Source organism: Notolabrus celidotus, chromosome 2 (assembly GCF_009762535.1).
Source record: "Notolabrus celidotus isolate fNotCel1 chromosome 2, fNotCel1.pri, whole genome shotgun sequence".
NCBI lineage: Eukaryota > Metazoa > Chordata > Actinopteri > Labriformes > Labridae > Notolabrus > Notolabrus celidotus.
In genome coordinates this window covers 36097337-36119518 of record NC_048273.1, presented here as the reverse complement: position 1 = coordinate 36119518, position 22182 = coordinate 36097337, and the positions used below count along the sequence as shown (strand labels likewise).

Here is a 22182-nt window from a genome sequence, read left to right as displayed (position 1 = left end):
CTAGTTAAGCTCTGTGGCATCAGCCAATGTCAACAGCAGCCAGTGGTAAATGGCTCTCCCTCGCACTGGTACTAATTAGTGCAAACTCCCCCTCACTCTCGAGTCATATCCCTGCTCTCCCATGCAATGCCAATCCAAACAAGCCTGTAATTTCCTATCCATTTCTGAGGTCCTGCTGTGCAAACCACCTCTGGTGACATGCAGCATAAGTACAGTATCATAATTAATGTTTTATTTGCAGTTTCCAGTCAACATCCGACCTGCACTGAAGATTGATATTAGTCTTCTTGTATGAGTTATCAATGTTCCAATAAAATCATTATTAGGATATGAATATTAGTTTTGAAAATGCCACAAAAGAGCAGGATCTGGTGTCTGTGAGTCCTCCACCTTATGTAATACATTTATCTATCCGATCCCTGTACGACCAAAGTGAGAGCTGTGTCCGCATACTTGGCACAAAGTCGGACGCATTCTCAGTGCGTGTTGGCCTCCGTCAGGGTTGCCCCTTGTCACCGATCCTGTTTGTAATCTTAATGGACAGGATCTCAAGGCGCAGCCAGGGGGAGGAGGGTCTCCAGTTCTGGGGGCTCAGAATTTCATCACTGCTTTTTGCAGACGATGTGGTTCTGATGGGGACCTCCAGTAGGCATTGGGGCGGTTTGCAGCTGAGTGCGACCGAGTGAGTGGACCGTGGTGAAGAGGGAGCTGAGCCAACCAGTCGGTCTACGTTCCAACCCTCACCTATGCTCATGAGCTGTGGGTAGTGCCAGGAAGGATAAGATCGCGGATACAAACGGCTGAAATGAGTTTCCTCTGAAGGGTGTCTGGGCTCAGCCTTAGAGATAGGGTCAGGAGCTCGGACATCTGGAGGGAGCTCGGAGTAGAGCCGCTGCTCCTCCACGTCGAAATGAGTCAGCTGAGGTGGTCCGGGCATCTGATAAGGATGCCTCTTGGACGCCTTCCTTTAGAGGTGTTCCGGGCACGTCCAACTGGGAGAAGGCCACGGGGAAGACCCAGACCTCGGTGGAGGGATTGTACTGTATCTCCCGCCTGGTCTAGGATTGCCTCGGGATTCCCCAGGAGGAACTTGAAAGTGTTGCTGGGGAGAGGGATGTCTGGGTCGATTTGCTTGGACTGCTACCCCAGCGACCCGACCCCGGATAAGCAGTAAAAAATGGATGGATGGATTGATAATACATATATGAGCCTAAAAAATAAACTCTTTTTTTCTGCACCAACTAAAGAGCTTTCACATTAAAATGCACTTCATTGCCATTAATAACTTCCCGAAGCCACTCATTTTGTAGCTGTTTAAATCCAGGTACATGATGTCAGCCTTCAGTCCTCCCTGCAGGTTAACGTCTTCATGCCAGAGCTGGTTACTCATTGCTCTGGTTGAGTGGTTCTATGCCAGTTTAACCAGACACAGCCTATAAACAACTTCATCTCCATTTAGTAGCTCATAACACTGACAAACCAGGCCACACTACAGATGTCAGATTGATACTTGCCATTTCTCAAATTCAGGTTTGAAATCTATTTCAGAAGAAAAAAAGCCTTTAGGATAAGCACAATGTTTATGGAAAATATTAGAAGAAAGCTGGTAAAATGTGTAAAATTCTCTCACCTCTTGTTGTGCATGTTCTCTCTGTTGGTTTAACTCTCTGACCTGCTCACTTAGACTCTTTTTGGTGCTCTCGTGGGAGTTCAAAGACTCCTCAAACTGATTCCGCAGGCCTTGCAGCTCGGACTGAAGAGCTGCCATCGTGTCCTGGAATACAGAGGTGCACAAAAAGAAGACCTGAGTGATATATAAAGATCAAGAAAAGTAACTAAAGCCAATCGTGGCCTTGTCATGTTTTACCTTATCCTGCTCCTGTTTGCTAACTGCCTCCCTCTGCATCCGCTCGTACTCCATGCTCGCAGTCGCCAGGTCCTGCTTCAGGGCTGCTAGCTTCTCTGTGAGGATGGCCTTCTCTGCTTCTTTCTTGGACAAAGCCTGGTCACAACAGACTGATACGTCAGGGTCAGAGCTTACAAGAACTTTAGACACAAAGAAGTTAAAGTGCTAGGGTAAACTTCCACTGAGGTACAAATAGTAAGGCCAGCATTTTGCATGAGGATACAGACTGTTTTAAAGGACACACCCTGGAAACTGTAAATTCAGGTCTTAAATCTTATTCCTTTGAAATAATTTCCAAACCCTTTGATTTCCTAAAAATGCATAAAGACATGTATGATATATGAAGAGAAAAACCTACACACCTGCTGCTTTTCACTCTCAGCCTGCAGGAGGCTTTGGTTGAAGTCCTGCTGCAGCCTGGCCTGCTCCTCCTGCACCTGCTGCAGCTCCTTCTGGCAGCGAACACGCAGCTCCTCACACTGTCTTCGCAGCTGCTTCTCAGCCTGCTCACGCTGAAGGGTAAGCTCTGCACGTTGCTGTTCCTATTAATCATCGAAACCACAATTTCTTTCCTTTTTTCATAAAGACTTAAAGAGTCGGATTAAAGTTTAGTGAATCCAACATTCTTATGAAAGTTACCATTTTTCTGTGTTCTGTGTCGAGCTGCTCTCTGTGAATTTGCTCTTTGTTGTTTAGGGTCAGCAGAGCATTCCTCTCCACTTGGGCCAGTTTCTCCTCCAACCTACTCCGCTCCTGTGCTGCCTGTGCCACCTGACGCTCAGCATCCGCATGCACCCGAGTACCTTCACCTAAACAGATTGATCATAATCCCACCCAACTATTAGATGGAGATGCTCAGGGATCTATTTTGAGTTTTATTTACAGGGGATATTCAACCATGTTTTTATGTGGACAGGCTAGCTTAACACCACTTATCCGATCCATGTGTGTTTGTGCAGAGTGTTGAGACCCTGGTCAGCTGAAAAAGCAGCTCCAGTGATCCTGCAGCCCAGCTGTTGCAGAGCTCACAGCTGAAATATGGATCTCTAGTGGGCTGTTGGAAAGACTTCATGGTTAGGGGGCTTGGCACGGAGGACAGTGGGGTCTCTAAGGGAGGGGGCTACTCACGCGTCAAGGCCTCGTTAGCCAGGAGCAAGCTGCGCCTCTCCCCCTCCATCCTGCTGTGTTCAGCCTCCAGAGACGAGGCCAGCTCCTGGCTCTCAAACAGCGCTGTCTCCAGGGACTCCTTCCCTGCTCTGGAACACAGTGGTAAGTGGTTTTAGCTCTGAAAATAGGACCTTTGAACCGCTAGGTGTACAAGATCATAAAATGCAATGATCCATCATGAGTATTTTCCAAATAAAACCATGTTACTAAAAGACTCTTGTTACATGTGACTGGCTGCGCTTTAGAAAGTAAAATTTGCTTAGAAAGTAAAAACGGCCTTAAATACACATTGGCACAGGGTCTGACTCTAAAAAACACAGACACACTCACTGGGTTGTTAGTGGTGCTTTCAGCTTTTCACTCTATTGACTAAGATAAATCTCTTAACCAAACCACAACCATAACAGATACACACCAAGCCCCAACCTTGACCTTTAACCGGCGAAGACAGATACAATTTACTGCAAGTCGTGAAGAAAACAAACCATGAAAACTGCCTTTAAATCTTAAAGTGATCCAAAATATTTCAAAAGGTCAGACCCCAAAAACAAATACACCAAAACAAAAACACAAACACACTCAGACCTAAGTGCAACCAGCTCTTGCGTGAGTCCACAGGCCTTTCGGTCAGCAGAGTTTAGCTTGACATCCAGAGCAGCCTTGTCCTTGGCCAGCTCCTCCCTGTCATGGGTAGCTCTCTTTAGGGCTGTGGTCTGTGTCTCCAGCTCCTTCCTGCACGCACACAGCTCCTCTGACACACTCTGCATCTGCTTATTGACCTGAAGACGGATGCACACACAAACACAAGAGTCATGGAGACACTGGTTTATACCATAAGCTTCAAGAAGACACAATACAGATTATGCAGTCAGTCAGTCATTGTATGCATTCAACCTTCAGCATAAAAAGAAGTAAGCATGTAAGCTGCAAAAGGAGCATTAAAAGTTTCATAATGTTTGATAATGTCTGACTATCGTGTTGAGGATGATCCACGCTGTCTTCTTATGCTGCAACATTTGCTTCCCTGATACTGACTTCTGCAGACCCTGCTTGTTGCTGTTGTAAAATATAAATAGAACAAACTTAAAGTGATTCATTACATTGTATATGAACTCCAGAGCCATGATAAATGCATCATCTTAATCAAAACAGAAGTGTTTAGGAGAGTTATCATTTTTTGAGCTCCTAAATCTTTATGAAACAGCACAGGCGCTGCAGCTGTATATTTAGAAACACAAATAATGTGCTGAAAAATGTTAGAAGCAGAATTATCTGAAATGTATTCAGCACTGAAAGCTGAAAACAGATTATTTCATGCACCGGGCTTATCTTATGACTTTCCTATCTTTTTTAAGTCTGTGATGCTAGCAGGTAAAATATGCATGAATGAAACTGGCTGAAAAGGAAAGAGACATAACGTGAGGCTCTGAAACCAACAGGTTTCAGTGGCATTAAATGAGTTGGTTGTAAGATGCGCTTGTTAAACTCAGGATTCAATATGTGAGACAGAGAGGTTACAGCCAATGATCCTTTAACGCTCTTATCATAACAAACCTCTTCAATGATGTGGTTTTGTTTTGTGTCTTTGTGTCTTTGTGTCTCTCTCTGATATGTTTCTGATCACCCCTGTGACTTACAAGGCCCTCAATGGATTAGCAGCATCTTACTTGGCTGATCTTGTCCATGTTTATAATCCAGCCTGAGCACTAAGGTCAACCAATCAGCTGCTCCTGGATGTGCCTAAGAATTGCCTCAAAACCCAGGGCGGTCGAGCCTTTGCAATAGTGGCCCTCAATCTCTGGAATTGCTTACAACTTCAGATACGATTGGCCGCCACTATTGAATGTTTTAAATCATTGGTGAAGACCTATTTCTTCTCTTTGGCCTTCTCCTCGAGTTGAGAACATTAATATGCCATCAGATTTTACTTGGTTTTCCTAGATTTTACTATTTTACATAAATATGTTGTTTATTGTTGTCCTCTTGTAATTTTAACTTGTAAAGCACTTTGGCCAACACTGGTTGCTTTTAATGTGCTATATAGATAAAGTTGACTTGACTTGACCCCTGTGAACAAACATTCCCTCTCCCAATTTGTATTTAGCACTAATCCTTAAAAAACTGGGTCTACAAAGGAAAAAACTTACATCACCAGTCACAAGTTTGGACACACCTTCTGATTCAATGGTTTTCAATTATTTTAATTATTTTCAACATTGTAGATTAATACTGAAGACATCAAAACTATGAAATAATCTGCTTTTACCATAATCTGGATTACAATAGTAGTCATATAATAATAGGGCTATCCATTGTGCACTAACCCTACCTCTAAACAACACAACTGATGGTCTCAAACACATTAAGAAGGCAAGTCATTCTACAAATGAACTCTTGACAAGGCTCATGTTCATTAGAAACCATTCCAGGAGACCACTTCATGAAGCAGACTGAGAGAATACCAAGAGTGTGCAAAGCTGTCATGAAGGAGAAAGGGGGCTACTTTACAGAATCTAAAATATAAAACAGATTCTGCTTTGTTTAACACTTTTTAATTCATTCAATAATTCCATATATGTTCTTTCATAGTTTTGATGTCTTCAGTATTAATCTACAGTGTTTACAATCATTACAATAAATACAAACCCTTGAATGAGAAGGCGTTTCCAAACTTTTGACTAGTAGTTTATTTGTAGATATAGTTTTTATCTCTGTCAGCATGGTCAGTGTTTGGAAAAGCATACTGGAATTAAAAAAAAAAGCTTGACTAAAACCTTAAAACATCAGCAGCAGTTTATGAGTATATGCTACATACTAAATAATCATTACCTTGCCCTCAAACAGCTCTTTCCACGGGCACTGTGTTTTCATAACTATACAACGATCTGAATCCTTCACATAACTTGTGATGTATAATGCAACAGCTCAGCAGTCAGAACAGTGGTTTATAGAAACATAATGATAAAATGCCTTTCACTGCAGAGACAAGAGAGAGAGAGGGAAACTTCTGTCTTTGTGAGATAATATATTCAACATTTAGCTCTATCTTTTCTTAAGCTCAGGCACAGTGGTGTTAATCAACAAGAGGGTATATGATTTATTTGGCTTTACTTTACCTTCAATGCAAAAAGTGACCAATGCAAACAGCTATGTTGGCTCCATTCAAAAGCAAAACCACTCATAAGCGTCTCGAAAGCTCATAAATTAACACTTTAAACGTTGTGTGTTTGAAGTGTACAGAAACGGAGGTGTTTTAAAAACATGTTGTGGTTTTACAGGGTTTTTGGCCTGGCGAGTAACATCCTGAAGTCTCCTCTGCTCGTCTGGCAACCTCCCTGTGACAACAAAACTCCTCCGGCCTGGCCAAGAAAACCCAACTTAAAACCCTCACCTGTCATGTTTACATTACTGTTTATGTTCAGATAAAACAAACAGGATAGGAAGTGTTAATTAATGACTTTAGAATTGCTGGTAGTCTCATTTCTGTTGACGCTTGACAGCACGAGGTTAGCTGTTTCCCCCTTAGTCTAGTCTTTTAAAGAAAGCTCATCTTACTTGCTTTTGTATTCCCGTTCACTATACGCATACAGACCAAAGCGTGGTATTAATATCCTTGTCTAACTTGGAGAGATATGCCTGCATAAAACCTACTGAGCTTATTTCCTCAAATGTCAAACTGTTCTTTTTCCGGTGATACTGCAGCTAAAATCAAACAATAACAAAGCTCTGCTCTGTAACAGAAAAACATTTACTTCAAGCTGTAATATGTGGATAGTTTTTCCCTGTTATACTTTTCCTTTGGAGACAGTTAATAACAAACCACCACACAATGGGTGAAATGGGCCTCTGCAGCTGCTAATATTTCATCGCAGCAGATTGTTTGAAAAGTAACAATCACTGTAATTTGATTTTGAACCACAGCAAAATGAGCTCACACAAACTAAATATTAGCACATGATGCCTTTTGGCTTCACCTTAGGTAAATATGAAAGGGGATGAAAAGCATCAGTGTTCTGGTGCCGAATAAGAGGGTTAAAACATCAGCTTGGTGCCGTGGATGGGCTTGTTTTAAACACACTCATTTATTTTTACAGATAAGCTGTCTCAAAATGTTTGGATGGAATTTGTCGGATTGTTTAGGTTTGTTTTATTTTAGCTGAGATCAACATGGATATCCCAGTTTCACATTCAGAGCAGATAACAAAACAGAAGAGGATTCTTCTCATTCTTCTGGGAAGTGGGGATCTGCTGAGGAAAGAGTGGGAATACTTTAGGTGTTAATTTATTGGTTCTCTGCTAACCCCCACTGGATATTATGTGTCTATCTATTTATCTTCTCCAGTTCACATTTGTTCATGAGGATCCCTTGTTTGTTATCTCCCAAGTTACTCATAAAACACAGAGTGGGGCTCAAACTGACTCCATATCCTCCATTAGAGAGAAGAAACCACAGCAGATGTGTCCAGTACCTCCAATACATTTTAATGTGACAACGAGCTCCGTGAACCTGCTGAAAGCTATTAATAACATCAGTATGGTTCTCCCAGGTGGTGAGATATGAGAGGGTGGAGGCTAAACTGTGTAAATGGCCCAGGGCCCCTGACCTGGGTGTGCAGCTCCAGGGTCTGAGCGTTCTCCCTCTGCAACAGGCTGAGCTCTGGTTCTAGCTTCTGGCAGAGAGCCTGCAAATGGCTGTGGGAGCTCTCCAAGGCTTGTTTCTCTGCAAGTAGATTCATCATCTCCTGTTGGAGCCGCACTGTCTCCTCCCTGGCTGCTGCCCGCTCCACCTCAGCTTCCCGTCTACGTTCACCAAGCTCTGCCTTCTCACCTTCAGTCTGCAAGGGAAGCAAAATCAAATCCCTGTGCAGTTCAGCTCTGGCTTCTATGAGTGTTACAGGTCATCTGAGTGGTTACTAACCTTTAGCAGAATACGGTTTAGCTCCACCTTGTCTTTGGCTAAGCCTTCGCTCAGGGCAGCCATTTTGGCCAGAGAATCCTTTAGAGAAGCTTCCTGATTCTGCAGTTTGGTGATGGCTAACTCATGTGCTGCATTCTGCGACTCCATCTGTTGAGTGCATCACAAATAGAAGAAGAGTTTAAACATAGAGAGTGAACCTGTCAGTAAGGATCAGTGAAGGGGAAGCAGTTCAGGATGATCCAGAAAACCATTTTGTACAGGATGTTGAACTCAATATACAACTGAACATGTATCTGTACATGTAAGAGAAAGAACATCTAGAGTTCAAGTTTTGCTCAGCTGAGCTTTGGCAGCGAACCAGTTCTTGTCTGTTAGCTCAAGCTTGTTAGTGTTCTCATGTTAACAAATCCCAACTCACTATTGTCAAGTTTTGGGAGTTCTATGAAGAGGATGGTAAAGTGAGCTCACTGGCAAAATGAAAACACACTTATTAACACTGCTAGGGTCATTTCATCTGTGATTTTTCCCCAAGTCATGAAGGTTTTTAGAGATTGTTCTGCTAAATGACCATGAAACTTTTACAACTCATTCTTGGATACCTGGAGTCCAGAGTGTATGGCACAGAAATTCTTATTAAGCATTTTGATAGGCTTAAAAAAATGGGAAACTCACTTAACAAGATACGACAAGACAAGACAAGACAAGACAAGACAAGACAAGACAAGACAAGACAAGACAAGACAAGACAGGACAAGACAAGACAACAGAAGACAAGACAAGACAAGAGAAGACAAGACAAGACAAGACAAGACAAGACAAGACAAGACAGGACAGGACAGGACAGGACAGGACAGGACAGGACAAGACAAGACAAGACAAGACAAGACAAGACAAGACAAGACAAGACAAGACAAGACAAGACAGGACAGGACAACACAAGACAAGAGAAGACAAGACAAGAGAAGACAAGACAGGACAGGACAGGACAAGACAAGACAAGACAAGACAAGACAAGACAAGACAAGACAGGACAAGACAAGACAAGACAAGACAAGACAAGACAAGACAAGACAAGACAAGACAAGACAAGAGAAGAGAAGACAAGACAAGAGAAGACAGTACAGGACAGGACAAGACAGGACAGGACAAGACAGGACAAGACAGGACAAGACAGGACAAGACAAGACAAGACAAGACAAGACAAGACAAGAGAAGACAAGACAGGACAAGACAAGACAAGACAAGACAAGACAAGACAAGAGAAGACAGGACAGGACAGGACAGGACAGGACAAGACAAGAAAAGACAAGACAAGACAAGACAAGAGAAGACAAGACAAGACAAGACAGGACAGGACAAGACAAGACAGGACAGGACAGGACAAGACAAGACAAGACAAGACAAGACAAGACAAGACAAGACAAGAGAAGAGAAGAAAAGACAAGAGAAGACAGTACAGGACAGGACAAGACAGGACAGGACAAGACAGGACAAGACAGGACAAGACAGGACAAGACAAGACAAGACAAGACAAGACAAGAGAAGACAAGACAAGACAAGACAAGACAAGACAAGATAGGATAAGAAAAGATAAGATAAGATAAGAGAATGCACACACATTAGCAGATGTTCACAGTGTAATGTATTTTTCTTATGATAGCCTGTATTTCACTGATAACAGTCTTGTTCTGCGGTGACACATTGCCCTCTTCACGTCACATTTTGCACTCTCCTAGTATCCTTGCAAGTAACACAGTCCATATTCAACATGTACACTACCAGTCAAAAGTTTGGAAACACCTTCTCATTCAAGGGTTTGTATTTATTTTAATTATTGTAAACACTGTAGATTAATACTGAAGACATCAAAACTATGAAAGAACATATATGGAATTATTGAATGAACAAAAAAGTGTTAAACAAAGCAGAATCTGTTTTATATTTTAGATTCTGTAAAGTAGCCCCCTTTTTCCTTCATGACAGCTTTGCACACTCTTGGTATTCTCTCAGTCTGCTTCATGAAGTGGTCTCCTGGAATGGTTTCTAATTAACATGAGCCTTGTCAAGAGTTCATTTGTAGAATGACTTGCCTTCTTAATGTGTTTGAGACCATCAGTTGTGTTGTTCACAGATAGGGTTAGTACACAATGGATAGTCCTATTTGACTACTGTTGTAATCCAGATTATGGCAGAACCAGATTATTTCATAGTTTGATGTCTTTGGTATTAATCTACAATGTTGACAATAATTAAAAGAAATAAAAACCATTGAATGAGAAGATGTGTCCAAACTTTGGACTGGTAGCCTGCTCCTGGGGACCTTAAACCTCCTGCCAAAAGGTAAAAATCTTGGTGTAGGATTTGAGCTATGTCTGTCACAAGTATCTGTGCTTGTCCAATAACAGACTGTTTATGATTGCCCACCTGGTGCAATCTGCAAACCTAGACCTCTAAAACCCAGCTGTGTATCAAACCATTGATTTTGTGTATTGCTCCACCCTTAAAGATGTGGCTTACTAGTATGAAGAAATTGTGTACCTTGCTGAGAGCCACAGTGAGACTGGCCTTATCATCTTCCAACACCTCCTTCTGCAGGTTTATCTGACTCAGAGCCTCCTTCACTGTCACAAGCTCCCTGCGTAAATCTGAGTGCTTCCCTTCAAGCTCCTCCAGACTCCTCTCTCTGAAACATAAAATGTTACAAATACATGACTCTCTAACACTGTTATTTGTCTTACACAGATTATTTATAAACAAAATCCCTCAGCAGTAATCCTTCCCCACTTGAAAAGATTGAGAATCGCTGGTGCCAAAGGCCAGAACACTGAGGGAGATACTTTTGTGCTGTATTGCATGTCATGCTCCAGTTCATCGCTAATCAAATTTTTTTTTGAAGCAGAAGAAACCCTCAAAGTGAAGAACAAAGTTCTCTTCTTGCATGAATGCAGTAATGCGATGTAAATCATTTACATTTTCATTCAGATGTCTTCTGACTGCATCGCCGGACGGAGAATGACATGTGTTACTGATCTGAACTGTAAACAAACTAAACTTGAACACAATCACGGGTGACGGGGTGTGTGTTGTGTAATGGTCATTCTTCCTCTACTCGTGCTGTACCCTCTCTGGGCCTCCGTGCGCTGCCGTGCCAGCTGCATCTCCAGATCCTCCCTCTGCTGCCTCAGGAGGTCCCGCTGTCTCTGCAGCTCCAGTGTAGATCCACGCAGCGCCTCCAGCTCAGTACGCTGGGAGTCCACCTCCTGCTGCAGCCCTGACAGCAGCTTCTCCAGGCTGCTCTTCTCACTGTGGGACATGGAGGTAGGAGGAGAGGCAAACTCAGCGTGTTACGACTGTTTGTTGCATAACTATCACCAACATCGCTGTTACAACACTTGATCTTACAACACTTCTAGTACAAGGCTGTATCTATATATTTCATTGTGTTCTGGTTATAATAATCATAAAACTAGTTGTAATCATCATCATAAGCACATAACAGAACTGTATACTGTGCAGATAATAGACAGCATTAATAAAACAACATCTGTACAATATGAGACAGAGTAAAACCCCTATCTATAACTAAAATGTCTTAGCCTGAAGAGAGTGAAGGGCAGAGATTACAGCAGTCAGGCATACCTTGAGATCAGCTCCACTGAGCTGCGGTATCTGTTGCTGTCTCTGAGGCTTTCCTCCAGAGCGTTTTTGTCCTCCTGACTCTCCCTCCTCACCTCCTGGATCTTCTGCTCCAGCTCTCTCCTCTCAGAGTCCCGCTCCTGCAGGTGATCACGCAGTGTGTTCACTTGCTCTAGAGCAGCATCTAGATGCTCACGCAGGTCCTGTTGTGTGTTGTTTGTGGTGGGCAGGTGAGAAAGCTTGGGTGTTATCATGAAGTATTTAACATAAAGTGTTTAAAAACAGCGGTTCCTAACAATCTTGACTTCTGACAACTCAAGATTGAGCAATATTTTCTTGTGATATGCCGTTGAAGGTTATGGCCTCAGAGTGTTCATGAGTAGCCAACCCAGAATGAATTTTTCTCACTGTATCACATTTGAGGAACTTTTAGCTGCCTGGGGACGTGAGAGAATTTATTGTATCTCAAGAAAAGTGCATCATGGTCTTTCCCTGTATTTGATAAACACATGCTATAAAGGATCTGATTTATACTTTTTTTTCCTGAATTTTGGAGGACATTTATTACTCATGCTTGTAGGTTAAAGAACCTTATCTTGCCTAAAGATGAAGTAGAAGTCTACACCATATGTACTTCCTATTAAGATTAGGAGCCAGTGTTCTCAAACATTGAACTCAGTAAATAGAAGATAAGACCAGCAGTTTATTTCTGACCTGTGTGTGTTTCTGGTGTTTAGAGAGAGCACTCTGCACAGCCATCAGGGTTGTGTTCCTCAGTGGGGACCGGCCATGAAGAGTTGAGGCCACACTTTCAAAGCCACTGCAATCCCCCTCTCCACCAACCAGCTGGATATGACAGATACGATGGGGAAAACATTGAACTTGTTTTTGTGCTAGCTTAATGAGGATTCAGCTCAGTGCTCTGTTGTTCTTCTGACCTGCTGAATGTGACATAAAATCTTCTGGAGGGCTTGGATCTCTGTGTGGAGGACCTCCATCTCTGCTTTATCTTCTGTTCTCCTCGTCTCCTGAGCAGGAAATCATTTGGGTCAGATAACACACACACATAAAGCAGGCCTGACATTCCCCAGACAGCAGCCCTCTAGACAAGGAAGTCGTGGTGTTTATCAAACCTGAGGTCCAGACTACAGCCAATTCAGCCCCCTTAACATATCGTCTATCTGCCACCCCCAGTCATGATTCCCAAGGTCTCACCATCCTGTCCAGACTGATCTGCATGGTGTCCAGGCTGGCATCCTTCTCACTGCTCTGGCTGCGGAGGTGCTTCACCGAGTCAGTCAGCTCCAGGACTCTACAAAGATCAATACAGATGTAAATGAGCAGAGAATAAAATAACACAAACGCACAAGCAAGACTGGTATGTACTCCTCCTTTACAAAGACATCAACACTATCATATTCTCTGCACAGAATCACAGGATTAACAATGACATTTAGTGAGATCAAAAGTCACCCAAGATCCAGATTACAAAAGCACTGGCATTCCTGCAGTCCTCTGAGTGAAGCCTCACAGGAGATGGTACAAAAGCCTGGACTCTTCAGCACAGAAGTCTCAGTCACTGAAAACAGCTCGACATGCAGGATTTGAATGATCAAAGTTCTGGGGTTCCAGTTAGAGGATTGAATTCATCCCTCCTTCCAACCATAGTGAGAATGGGAATTTTACAATTGATCAAACAACTGAACTATAGATGACCCCACAACCAAAAATTGTCTAACAAAGTCCTTGATGCTTTTTCCTTTCAAACAGTCTTTGTCAGTATTGGGTTTAAAGGCGGGTTGCAGCTGCACATTGGATCCCCTAAAGAAAACTGAAATTCATAACTAAAGCTACAGTGAGTCATTTTTAACTGGTTTTGAAATAGAATCAAATTTAAAGCAATGCTTTTTTATAACCTACATAAGCAAAAAAGACCAATAACAATAAGACTGACAAATTCTGGATCATAACATTTAGTGCCTGCAACCACTGTGAAGGGTTAGTTGTCAGGCCAGATGATTGACAGCATGTTTTTCCCACAGCAAAGGTTTATAATGCGTAACACATTTTATTGTTAAGAGACAGCAGGGGTTTACATGAGAACAGGACAAGATCTGCAAAGAGATAAGACATGTCCACTGGGGGCCCCAAAATCACAGAAATATAAAGTTCCTCACAGGAGCTTAACTTTAATCAGTACTTATTGAATCTAGATTCTGTTATGTATTAGTTTTTGAGAAATAAGCTGAGACCTCTCTATTTTTCTCAAAGTCCTGGATGAATAAACAACTTAGAGTTCTCCTGACAAGTGCTATTAAATATTGTGCATTTACACACCCCTTTGATTGATTGCTGTTTCAAAAAGCCAAAAGCAATGAGTGTGAGAGGAACTTAACAGACAAACCACAACTTCTACTTGGCTTATAGTTTCTGTGCAAGACACCAAGCTTTATGACGGACGTTGAAATGAGTTTACCGTGACTTTAGTTCCACTTTCTCTGCATCCCAGCGTCCCTGAAACTGCATGGCCTCTCTCAGCTTCTCTTTCAGCTGCCTCTCCAGCGCAGACATCCCCAAACCACTAGGGGTGCCCTCCTGTATTACTCTGGCCTCTAGGTTCATGCAGGCAACCTGCAGCTGCCTGCTGGCATCGACACACTCCCCACGCATATCGGACAGAGTCCTGTTGATCAGAATCATGTGCATCAAGACTCACAGCATGTATTAAAACTCAAGATGGATTTGAAACTGAAAAGCAACCTGACATGCTGCTTTTGTTGTACAGTTGTGAGCCATTATTGTAATTAAAAAACGTCTGTTTGTATTTGAACAGGGTGGATGTCTGTTGTGGTTAAGCCCTAGGATTAGGACTAACTTTGAAGTGTCTTCAGTTTAAATTACTGCACAGCCTGTGACATGATCACAGCTGTCTATGAGCTGAGCAATCATTATTTAAGCAAATTACACTTCACTTGTACTTGTTGTGGTTCAACATGATAGAAGCCACATCTTATAGAGCTCAAGCTTTGTCCTGATAGATGATTTCAACAATGAGGTGAGACACCTTAAGCCACACGTCCCCCCAGTGAAGAAACAATGAGTGGGGCGAAGGCGACCCTGTTGACCTGTTCCACTTTGATCCTTGGCTGAGCGATGGATTGTGGTTGCTGTCGTGAGTGTGAGACACCAGAGAGGTGGGGGTTCTCGTAGAATCCTGAGTCGCTGGAGGGCTTCTGGCAGAACGCCACACTCACCTGTCAGTGAAAGTCCTTAGCTGGGTGAAAGTGCTCCGCAGGGAAGCGGCCTGGCGCCACAGAGCTCTGACACGAGCTTGTTCACGACAGAGTCGAGAGGCGCACGTCTGCAGAGAGAAGCAAACAACAAGGAGAAGGAAGACAAGAGTATTTAGTGGTTAGGGTTGCTCACGACAAATGATGACACCTTGGATTTTATTGTAATCCCAAACATATGTAATACTAGAACTCCTGGACTCAAACTGGCACACATACAAATAATTGGATTTCCCTGAATCAACAGATGTAGCCCATTTACAGCACGAACACCGGATTGTTTGTACAAAATTTTCCTCCCCCTCAGCAGTTGGAATGTTTTCACAGGAAACAACAACTCAAAAATCATAGCAATGAAAAGAACAGAGAATGAGAGTGAATTGACAAAACTGGCTATGAATGGAATTCCTACCCCATGTGAACTCAACGGGAGTTTAATTGCACAACCTCTGTGCAGGAAGGAATAAACTTGAGCTTTCTCTGTTGTTTTTTTCACTCAAGCACTTTATTTTGTGGTTATTCTCACCTCTTGCTCTTTGCGCAGACGGCCATCAAACAAATCAACGTCTTCCCGAGCCCTCCACAAGCTCTCTGTTAGACCGATGTTCACAGTGCCGGCCTGATCAAGTTGTTCCCGCAGCAGGGAGTTGACCTGGCCGAGGCTGGCACACCTGAAAAGAACGAGGGACATGACACTGAAAGACCATTTGGTGACCCTTCCCTAACAAAGTGTCATTATGGCACCCTCCCTTAAATCTTACACAGCACCTCACCTCTGTCTTTCATACAGCCAACACATCACAGTTATATCTGAAGCCTGCAGAACCACCCTTACTAACCACACTTAGAGGGTGAACATGTGTGACAGTTTTACAGCTCCTGCGTCAACTTAGATTTAATATCCACCAGATCAACTCACAGAGTCATTTCCAAAAATATTTACATCATTCACACACTAAACACACACTCTGTTACAGTAAAACAAGCCACATTTTATGTTTGGTTATCTGTCTGAGAGGAAGCCAAAACCATGTTTGTGTGTATGTGTGTGAATTGTGTTGAGAGGGAACTGAGCCATAAGGAAGGAGGGATTGAGTAATCCTAGTTATAAGCAGAAACATATAACAAAACATAAGTCATGGCTGTAAACTTGATCTGGACATTAAACTTACATTACAAAGTGTTAAAGCTGATAGAGCTTGGTCACAGTGAATGGTATTTCATTAAAATTATCAGGTTCTGGCAAAGTTTCCACAATGGGCAAAACAAAGTTCCATGGCTCCATTAATCATGGGGCATTAAAACCTGGCCTCAGCAACAAGAGTTGGCCCCAGTGGATGTGAAGCATCATTAAAATGATTTGAAAAACAAAGCCAACATAGTCCAACTAATTTTCTCTGACAAATTGGATGCTGAGATTATTTGCCAACAAGGGCAGGCTCTGCTACCTCCGTGCAGCAGGGGCACGAAAAACAGCAGGGCATCTCAAGGAACTGCAGGAAGTATATCAGCTCCAGCTATTCACATAAATAGTTCTGCTTCTCAACAAGAAGTGTAGTAAGTAAAACTGGCACAAATTTCAAAGAGGCTTGTTCATGCATTTGCTGTTCTAGGTCTGCATCCAGAAAGTGACTCCCTGCTGCTGCTGCTGCAACTTCTGATGCCTGGATTCCAAACTTTAAACACTTTTCTAAAAACTTACAAAGGCTGCACAAGTTTCCCACCCTGCTCTGCATGGTTCCCAGTTCTCACCTTTTCTGTTCCTCCTCCAGCTGAGCAGATTTATTCTGGATGGCCGTGTTGAGCTCCTGCTCGATTCGCTGCTGACGCTGGGCTGAGTCCTGGTGGGCCTGCAGCTGAAACACACACACACAACAACACTACTGCTGGCATCCTGAGGAAACTTTGGTAAATAGTAGCAGTGGTAAATTAGCAGTGAGCAAATGTTTATAAATCAGCATAATACAGAGTTAATATACTTATCCAAACTTGCATATAATTTAGATGGATTAGATACATCTTACATTAAAGGACAATACTAATTCAACACATAAAAAGCCCAAGTTTAACTTTCAGTTATGCATGATACCTTTACTGTTTTGTGAAGTGTGTTGCAGGACTTGCCTTTACAGTTTGGATTTAAATACGAGCAGGAGGACGGACTTGTTTTGCTACAAGATTCAAAATATGGATGAATAAAGGTTTAAAGTTTTCATGTCATGTCTTAATGTATTATTACTACAGAATGGGGACATATGAAAATAATATAACTATTTGTAACATGACGGCTCTTAGCTGTTGAGCCTCCATGTGCATTTGCAATGATCAATGAGTTCTAATAGGGATGAAACAACTTTATTAAAACGTCATTTCATATATCCAATCTTCCATATGTGTTCAACTAGGTAAGATTACTGAGAAACTTTATGCAGCAAAAATGTAAAAACAAGCAAAATGAGGATTTAAAAAGGCAAACTTGCAATTTAACTATACAAGGCTTGAGTCTGATTTGGTTTAAAAACTGGCCTCTAGAGACCAGAGTTCAGACCAGCAAATTCATATCAAAGTACTCCTTGTTCCTGGAGGTGATACTACAGTCGGGACCTACCACCAATCTCATCTTTTCAGACTGTGAGGTCTTCTCCAGCACCTGCTCTTCTAATTCTCCACACCTCTTCTTGTACTGGAGAACCTTGTATAAAATATACAGAGTTAAATTAATCCAGAGGAAAGTACATTTTTTGGTACGTCTTCTGAATTGTGCTGCTCCTTCATAATCACCTTGTTTTGAAGCTTCTGTACAAGCTGTGCTTGCCTCTGCTGGGCCTCCTGGAAGACCTGCAGTCTTTGTCTATAAGCTCTGTCCTTGTTCTGCAGGGATCCTGGAGATACACTGCCCTGGTCTGAGTCCAATGATGACTGCAGAATCAACATCTGATCAAGCTGGCGGTGATGGCGAGTGGAAAATATGACAGAAAAATGTAGATTACAATACACAGTAGATTACAATACACAGTCTGACTGTGTCATTATTTAAGATACACTACCAGTCAGAAGTTTGGACACACCTTCTCATTCAATGGTTTTTATTTATTTTAATTATTGTCAACATTGTAGATTAATACTGAAGACATCAAAACTATGAAATAATCTGGTTTTACCATAATCTGGATTACAACAGTTGTCAAATAGGACTATCCATTGTGCACTAACCCTACCTCTGAACAACACAACTGATGGTCTCAAACACATTAAGAAGGCAAGTCATTCTACAAATGAACTCTTGACAAGGCTCATGTTCATTAGAAACCATTCCAGGAGACCACTTCATGAAGCAGACTGAGAGAATACCAAGAGTGTGCAAAGCTGTCATGAAGGAAAAAGGGGGCTACTTTACAGAATCTAAAATATAAAACATATTCTGCTTTGTTTAACACTTTTTTGTTCATTCAATAATTCCATATATGTTCTTTCATAGTTTTGATGTCTTCAGTATTAATCTACAGTGTTTACAATAATTGAAATAATAAAAACAATTGAATGAGAAGGTGTTTCCAAACTTTTGACTGGTAGGGTACATTAAACCAAGTAAAATCAGCAAAGGTTCATTCACAAAAGTTTTGGTAAAAATAGATTTTGCTGAGGTTTACTGACTTCATCTCCTCATATACATATATAATGGACCCACATTACAAAATCAGTTATTTTTCTGGAATTGAAGTGGTGTTAAAATATTTATAATAAGAGTAAGATTGGTTAAAATGTTCTTCATAAGCTGTTCCTGTTAAATGTGTCTAATGTGCCTGATGTGAGACCTGCCCAGCTTAACGCGATGACTTCAACGCGCCATGCCTTCCTACAAAACAGGCTGAACTCAGGGAGTGCTGGGCCATTTCTCACCTTGTTCCTTGGCCACACCGACTGTGGGACTGTGACATTTACCCAATTCCCACAGTGCCTCACTCATCCCTCTCATTTTCACAGTCCCAAAAAACTTTGGTATTAATCTACAGTGTTTCAAATAACTAAAATAAATACAAACCCTTGAATGAGAAGGTGTTCCCAAACTTTTGACTGGTAGAGTACATTTGTATAGTCTCAAAGAAACTTTGCAAAGACATGCAGTAACTACTTTAAGGCTTGATCTGTTCTGTTCACCAACAAGAATTTAGGAGGCTTGTTGTTATTTTGCAGCTCTGATGTATGTTGTGACTCAAGAAGCTACAGCTTACAGGTAATAGTACAACATGGCGAGAGTGTTATTTTGATATGTTTGTGATGATGCATTATGTTCTTTTGGGGGCTGAGTGTGTGCATGTGTCTCAGGTAAGGTGGCTATGACATATAACCAGTCACACATTTTTTTAATGTAGCTTTCCTCTTCAAAAGTATTCTCCCCCATCTTAATACGCCAGTAACTCAGTCTCACTCATTCTAACTCTCTAGATGTACACATGATTAATGTGTGAGAGGAAGGTTATGTTTGTATTCTGTTGAGTCATTTAGCAGTTTTCAACAGTTCATTGTGGGTTCACTTTAAGAACAAATAAAGTTAATCCATGAGAGCTTGGCTCCATGCATTTTTGAGGTTTCACATAAATGCATGTGCATGCCAAAAAGAACATCCTACAATGCAGCACTCTTGATTGGTAATTACTATCATCACTTTATTGAACGGTACTGATGAGATAATCCAAAGTATGTGCATGGTATGTTATGTGAACATAAAGCATGTAATTGTTAACATTTGATTGACTAGCCAATCTAGAGACCATCAGTATCAATTGAGTGTGAGGCTTGGACAAACATTGGCCAGACTTAAAGACGTTGTAAGGGGTAATAACTTCAGTCAAAGGCATGTCCATTTTACACTTTGTTTGTTTACTGGTTTTTATGCATGACTGCTGCGGCTGTCAAGTGAACCTAAAAACAAAGATACACACACTGCTCTTTCTCATCTCATATCCTCTCCCATATCTGAAATCCAAATGTCCTGTAACCTCTCAACCTCACACAACCTAAACTCCCTCTGCACCACCCACTCTCCATCCTGGTGCCAGACACCCTGTCCTCACTAATACAAACCACATGGCCCCAGAGCACTACAACACTCTGCGTGCCTCCAGCTGCCCTCGCCGACTTCTCATTTAAAAGGAGAGGAAGAGAGCGAGAGCGGAGCGAGGAAGCCCCCTCCCTCCAAACCACCATCCAAGCCCTTCAAATCAACCCTGCGACCCACTCCCTCCCTCCCTCCCTCCCTCCCTCCCACCTCTCCTCTGTACCTCATCTCTTCTCTGGGTGCTTAATCTCTCCAGCAGGCTCCAAGAGAGCCAAGACAATAGTCTCACTGTTCAACACTGAGCCCGGCCACTTTGCCACCATTATTAACACATTTTCAAATGCCCCTTTCAGATTTTTATACTACAAACTACACTAACAGCCATCAGGCACTTGGCCCTGTGCTTTTGGTGTTTTTCTCCGAGGACATGGTGAGCACAAAAGCTTCTTTTACTGCCCGTTGTTGAGGTGACAGCTTTAGGGACTGAGAAAAGGAGGAACAACATGGGCGGAGTGTTTCAAACACACAAAACTGCTGCAGCTGTGTTTAAAGGGACTCCTGGAAACAGCTGTGCGTGAAGCACAAGTGATTATGCATCTTTTCAACTATTTTGGCACAACTATAGCAATAACACTGACTTACTAACAAGAATGTAGTTCATAAATACACCTTGAACACAGGGCCATAGCACAGAGATTTATGACATGACGAGCTCAATCTGAGTTTGGAGACCTGGAAGGATCCAAGATGATTACTACCGGGAGAATACTGAGATGACAGCAACAGTGCGACCAGCTGTCAGTCAAAATCAGCCACGCCCCTAATTTGGCATAATTTTGCAGAAGTCTTGGCCTTAAAGGGATATTTCAGTTTTCTTGAAGTGGGGTTGTATGAGTTACATTACACTAGTAGGCTACTCCTGCTAGCCACAATGCGTGCCGGTGAACTCTTCCCCTTTAATGAGAAAATTCCCAGATGACCTGCAGGTGAGCTCAGCTGCAATTCCCTGCAGACCGGGACACCTCTTTCGCGTAATTTCGCTAGAGTTGAGAAACTGTGGACCCAAGAGGATACCTCTTTGAACCAGAGTTTACAGAGGAAGAACTCCAGATGCAGACCCAGCATACCAAAGAAAAGAGGGGAGAAAGTTTAGTGCTAACGAGTCAGCAGGAGAGATCCCACGTTACCTGGTGGTGCCGGTGTGTAAACTGTGAGCCCATGCCAACGAACCCAGAGAGCTTCTGCTGTCAGGAGAGGGACTTAGTGACAACAATACTTCAGGACCTTTCTAAATCAGAGGATACCATCGGCTCACATACGGCTCCAGTCTGCATCACTCATCATCCAGAGTTCCCTGCCTTACAGGAGGTTTGCTTGTTTGAACAGCCGGGATAAAGACAGGTACGTCCCATCTTTTAAATGTGCAGAAAAGTGAGTTTAATTCACTTTAAAGACGATACCGCTACTTGATCCTGCTACATGCTTGTTGATCCAAACAGCTGATCGGCGTGTATCCGTTCTAATGCAGCAGAAGAACACCGGTCTGTGAGGTGCGTGCAAAACTAGAGCCAAAACAAAGGGGGTCTCTGACAGCAAAGTCAAGAGCTGCAATTTTTTCTAGTAGAGCCTGCATTTGCACCGTGATGAGTGCCTGGACCATATTTTCTCAACTTTAGCAAAAATTACGTGAAATAGGAGGCCCCGTCCGCAGAGAATTGTAGCCTAGCTTGTCTGTCGGTCATCTGGGAATTTTTCCTCATTAAAGGGGAAGAGCTCACCGGCACTCATTGTGGCTAGTAGGAGCAATAGTGTACTGTAACTCATACAAACCCAATTCAAAAAAACTGAAATATCCCTTTAATATAATTAAACCAGATATTTGAAAATATTACAGTTGTCATGAATAAAGAAATAAAGCAAAGAGACACAAGCTGTTTTTGAACCACGCTTTAAACAAGTTTAACTCTGCTGTAAAAATAAGTATTTTGATACAGGTTCTTATACGGTGTCCTTGGCTTTAGGAGCCAACCTCAAGTGGACGCTCAAGGAACTGCAGTTTCTTGCACTTCTGTGTTGGCTTCATTTTTCAGTATTGGAGGTTTCTGCTTGGTTCCCCCATGGAGAGCCCTGCCTGATCTGGCACCTGTGTATCTATCTGCATCTTTAAATCACCTTTTCTACACTTCAAGTCTTGGCCTGAAGATAA

At 42.3% G+C, this 22182-nt stretch overlaps 1 protein-coding gene across 3 annotated transcripts in view; it reads right to left on the bottom strand.

The window, feature by feature from the left end:
* The window catches only part of crocc2 (ciliary rootlet coiled-coil, rootletin family member 2), a 48869-nt gene that overhangs the window by 15933 nt on the left and 10754 nt on the right, over positions 1-22182 (bottom strand). For 2 of the 3 annotated variants that reach the window (XM_034674121.1, XM_034674129.1), the window contains exons 4-23: positions 17699-17860; positions 17526-17609; positions 16670-16773; positions 15444-15588; positions 14882-14988; positions 14104-14310; positions 12843-12939; positions 12566-12655; positions 12342-12473; positions 11631-11830; positions 11112-11294; positions 10530-10674; positions 7992-8138; positions 7678-7908; positions 3659-3852; positions 3035-3162; positions 2546-2715; positions 2269-2448; positions 1868-2002; positions 1631-1774 (exon numbers count right to left, since the gene is read on the bottom strand). In XM_034674121.1, coding sequence (XP_034530012.1) covers positions 1631-1774; positions 1868-2002; positions 2269-2448; positions 2546-2715; positions 3035-3162; positions 3659-3852; positions 7678-7908; positions 7992-8138; positions 10530-10674; positions 11112-11294; positions 11631-11830; positions 12342-12473; positions 12566-12655; positions 12843-12939; positions 14104-14310; positions 14882-14988; positions 15444-15588; positions 16670-16773; positions 17526-17609; positions 17699-17860 — 2985 coding nt within the window. The remainder of the gene's footprint in view (positions 1-1630; positions 1775-1867; positions 2003-2268; positions 2449-2545; positions 2716-3034; positions 3163-3658; positions 3853-7677; positions 7909-7991; positions 8139-10529; positions 10675-11111; positions 11295-11630; positions 11831-12341; positions 12474-12565; positions 12656-12842; positions 12940-14103; positions 14311-14881; positions 14989-15443; positions 15589-16669; positions 16774-17525; positions 17610-17698; positions 17861-22182) is intronic. The other variant, XM_034674137.1, reaches the window with a different exon arrangement.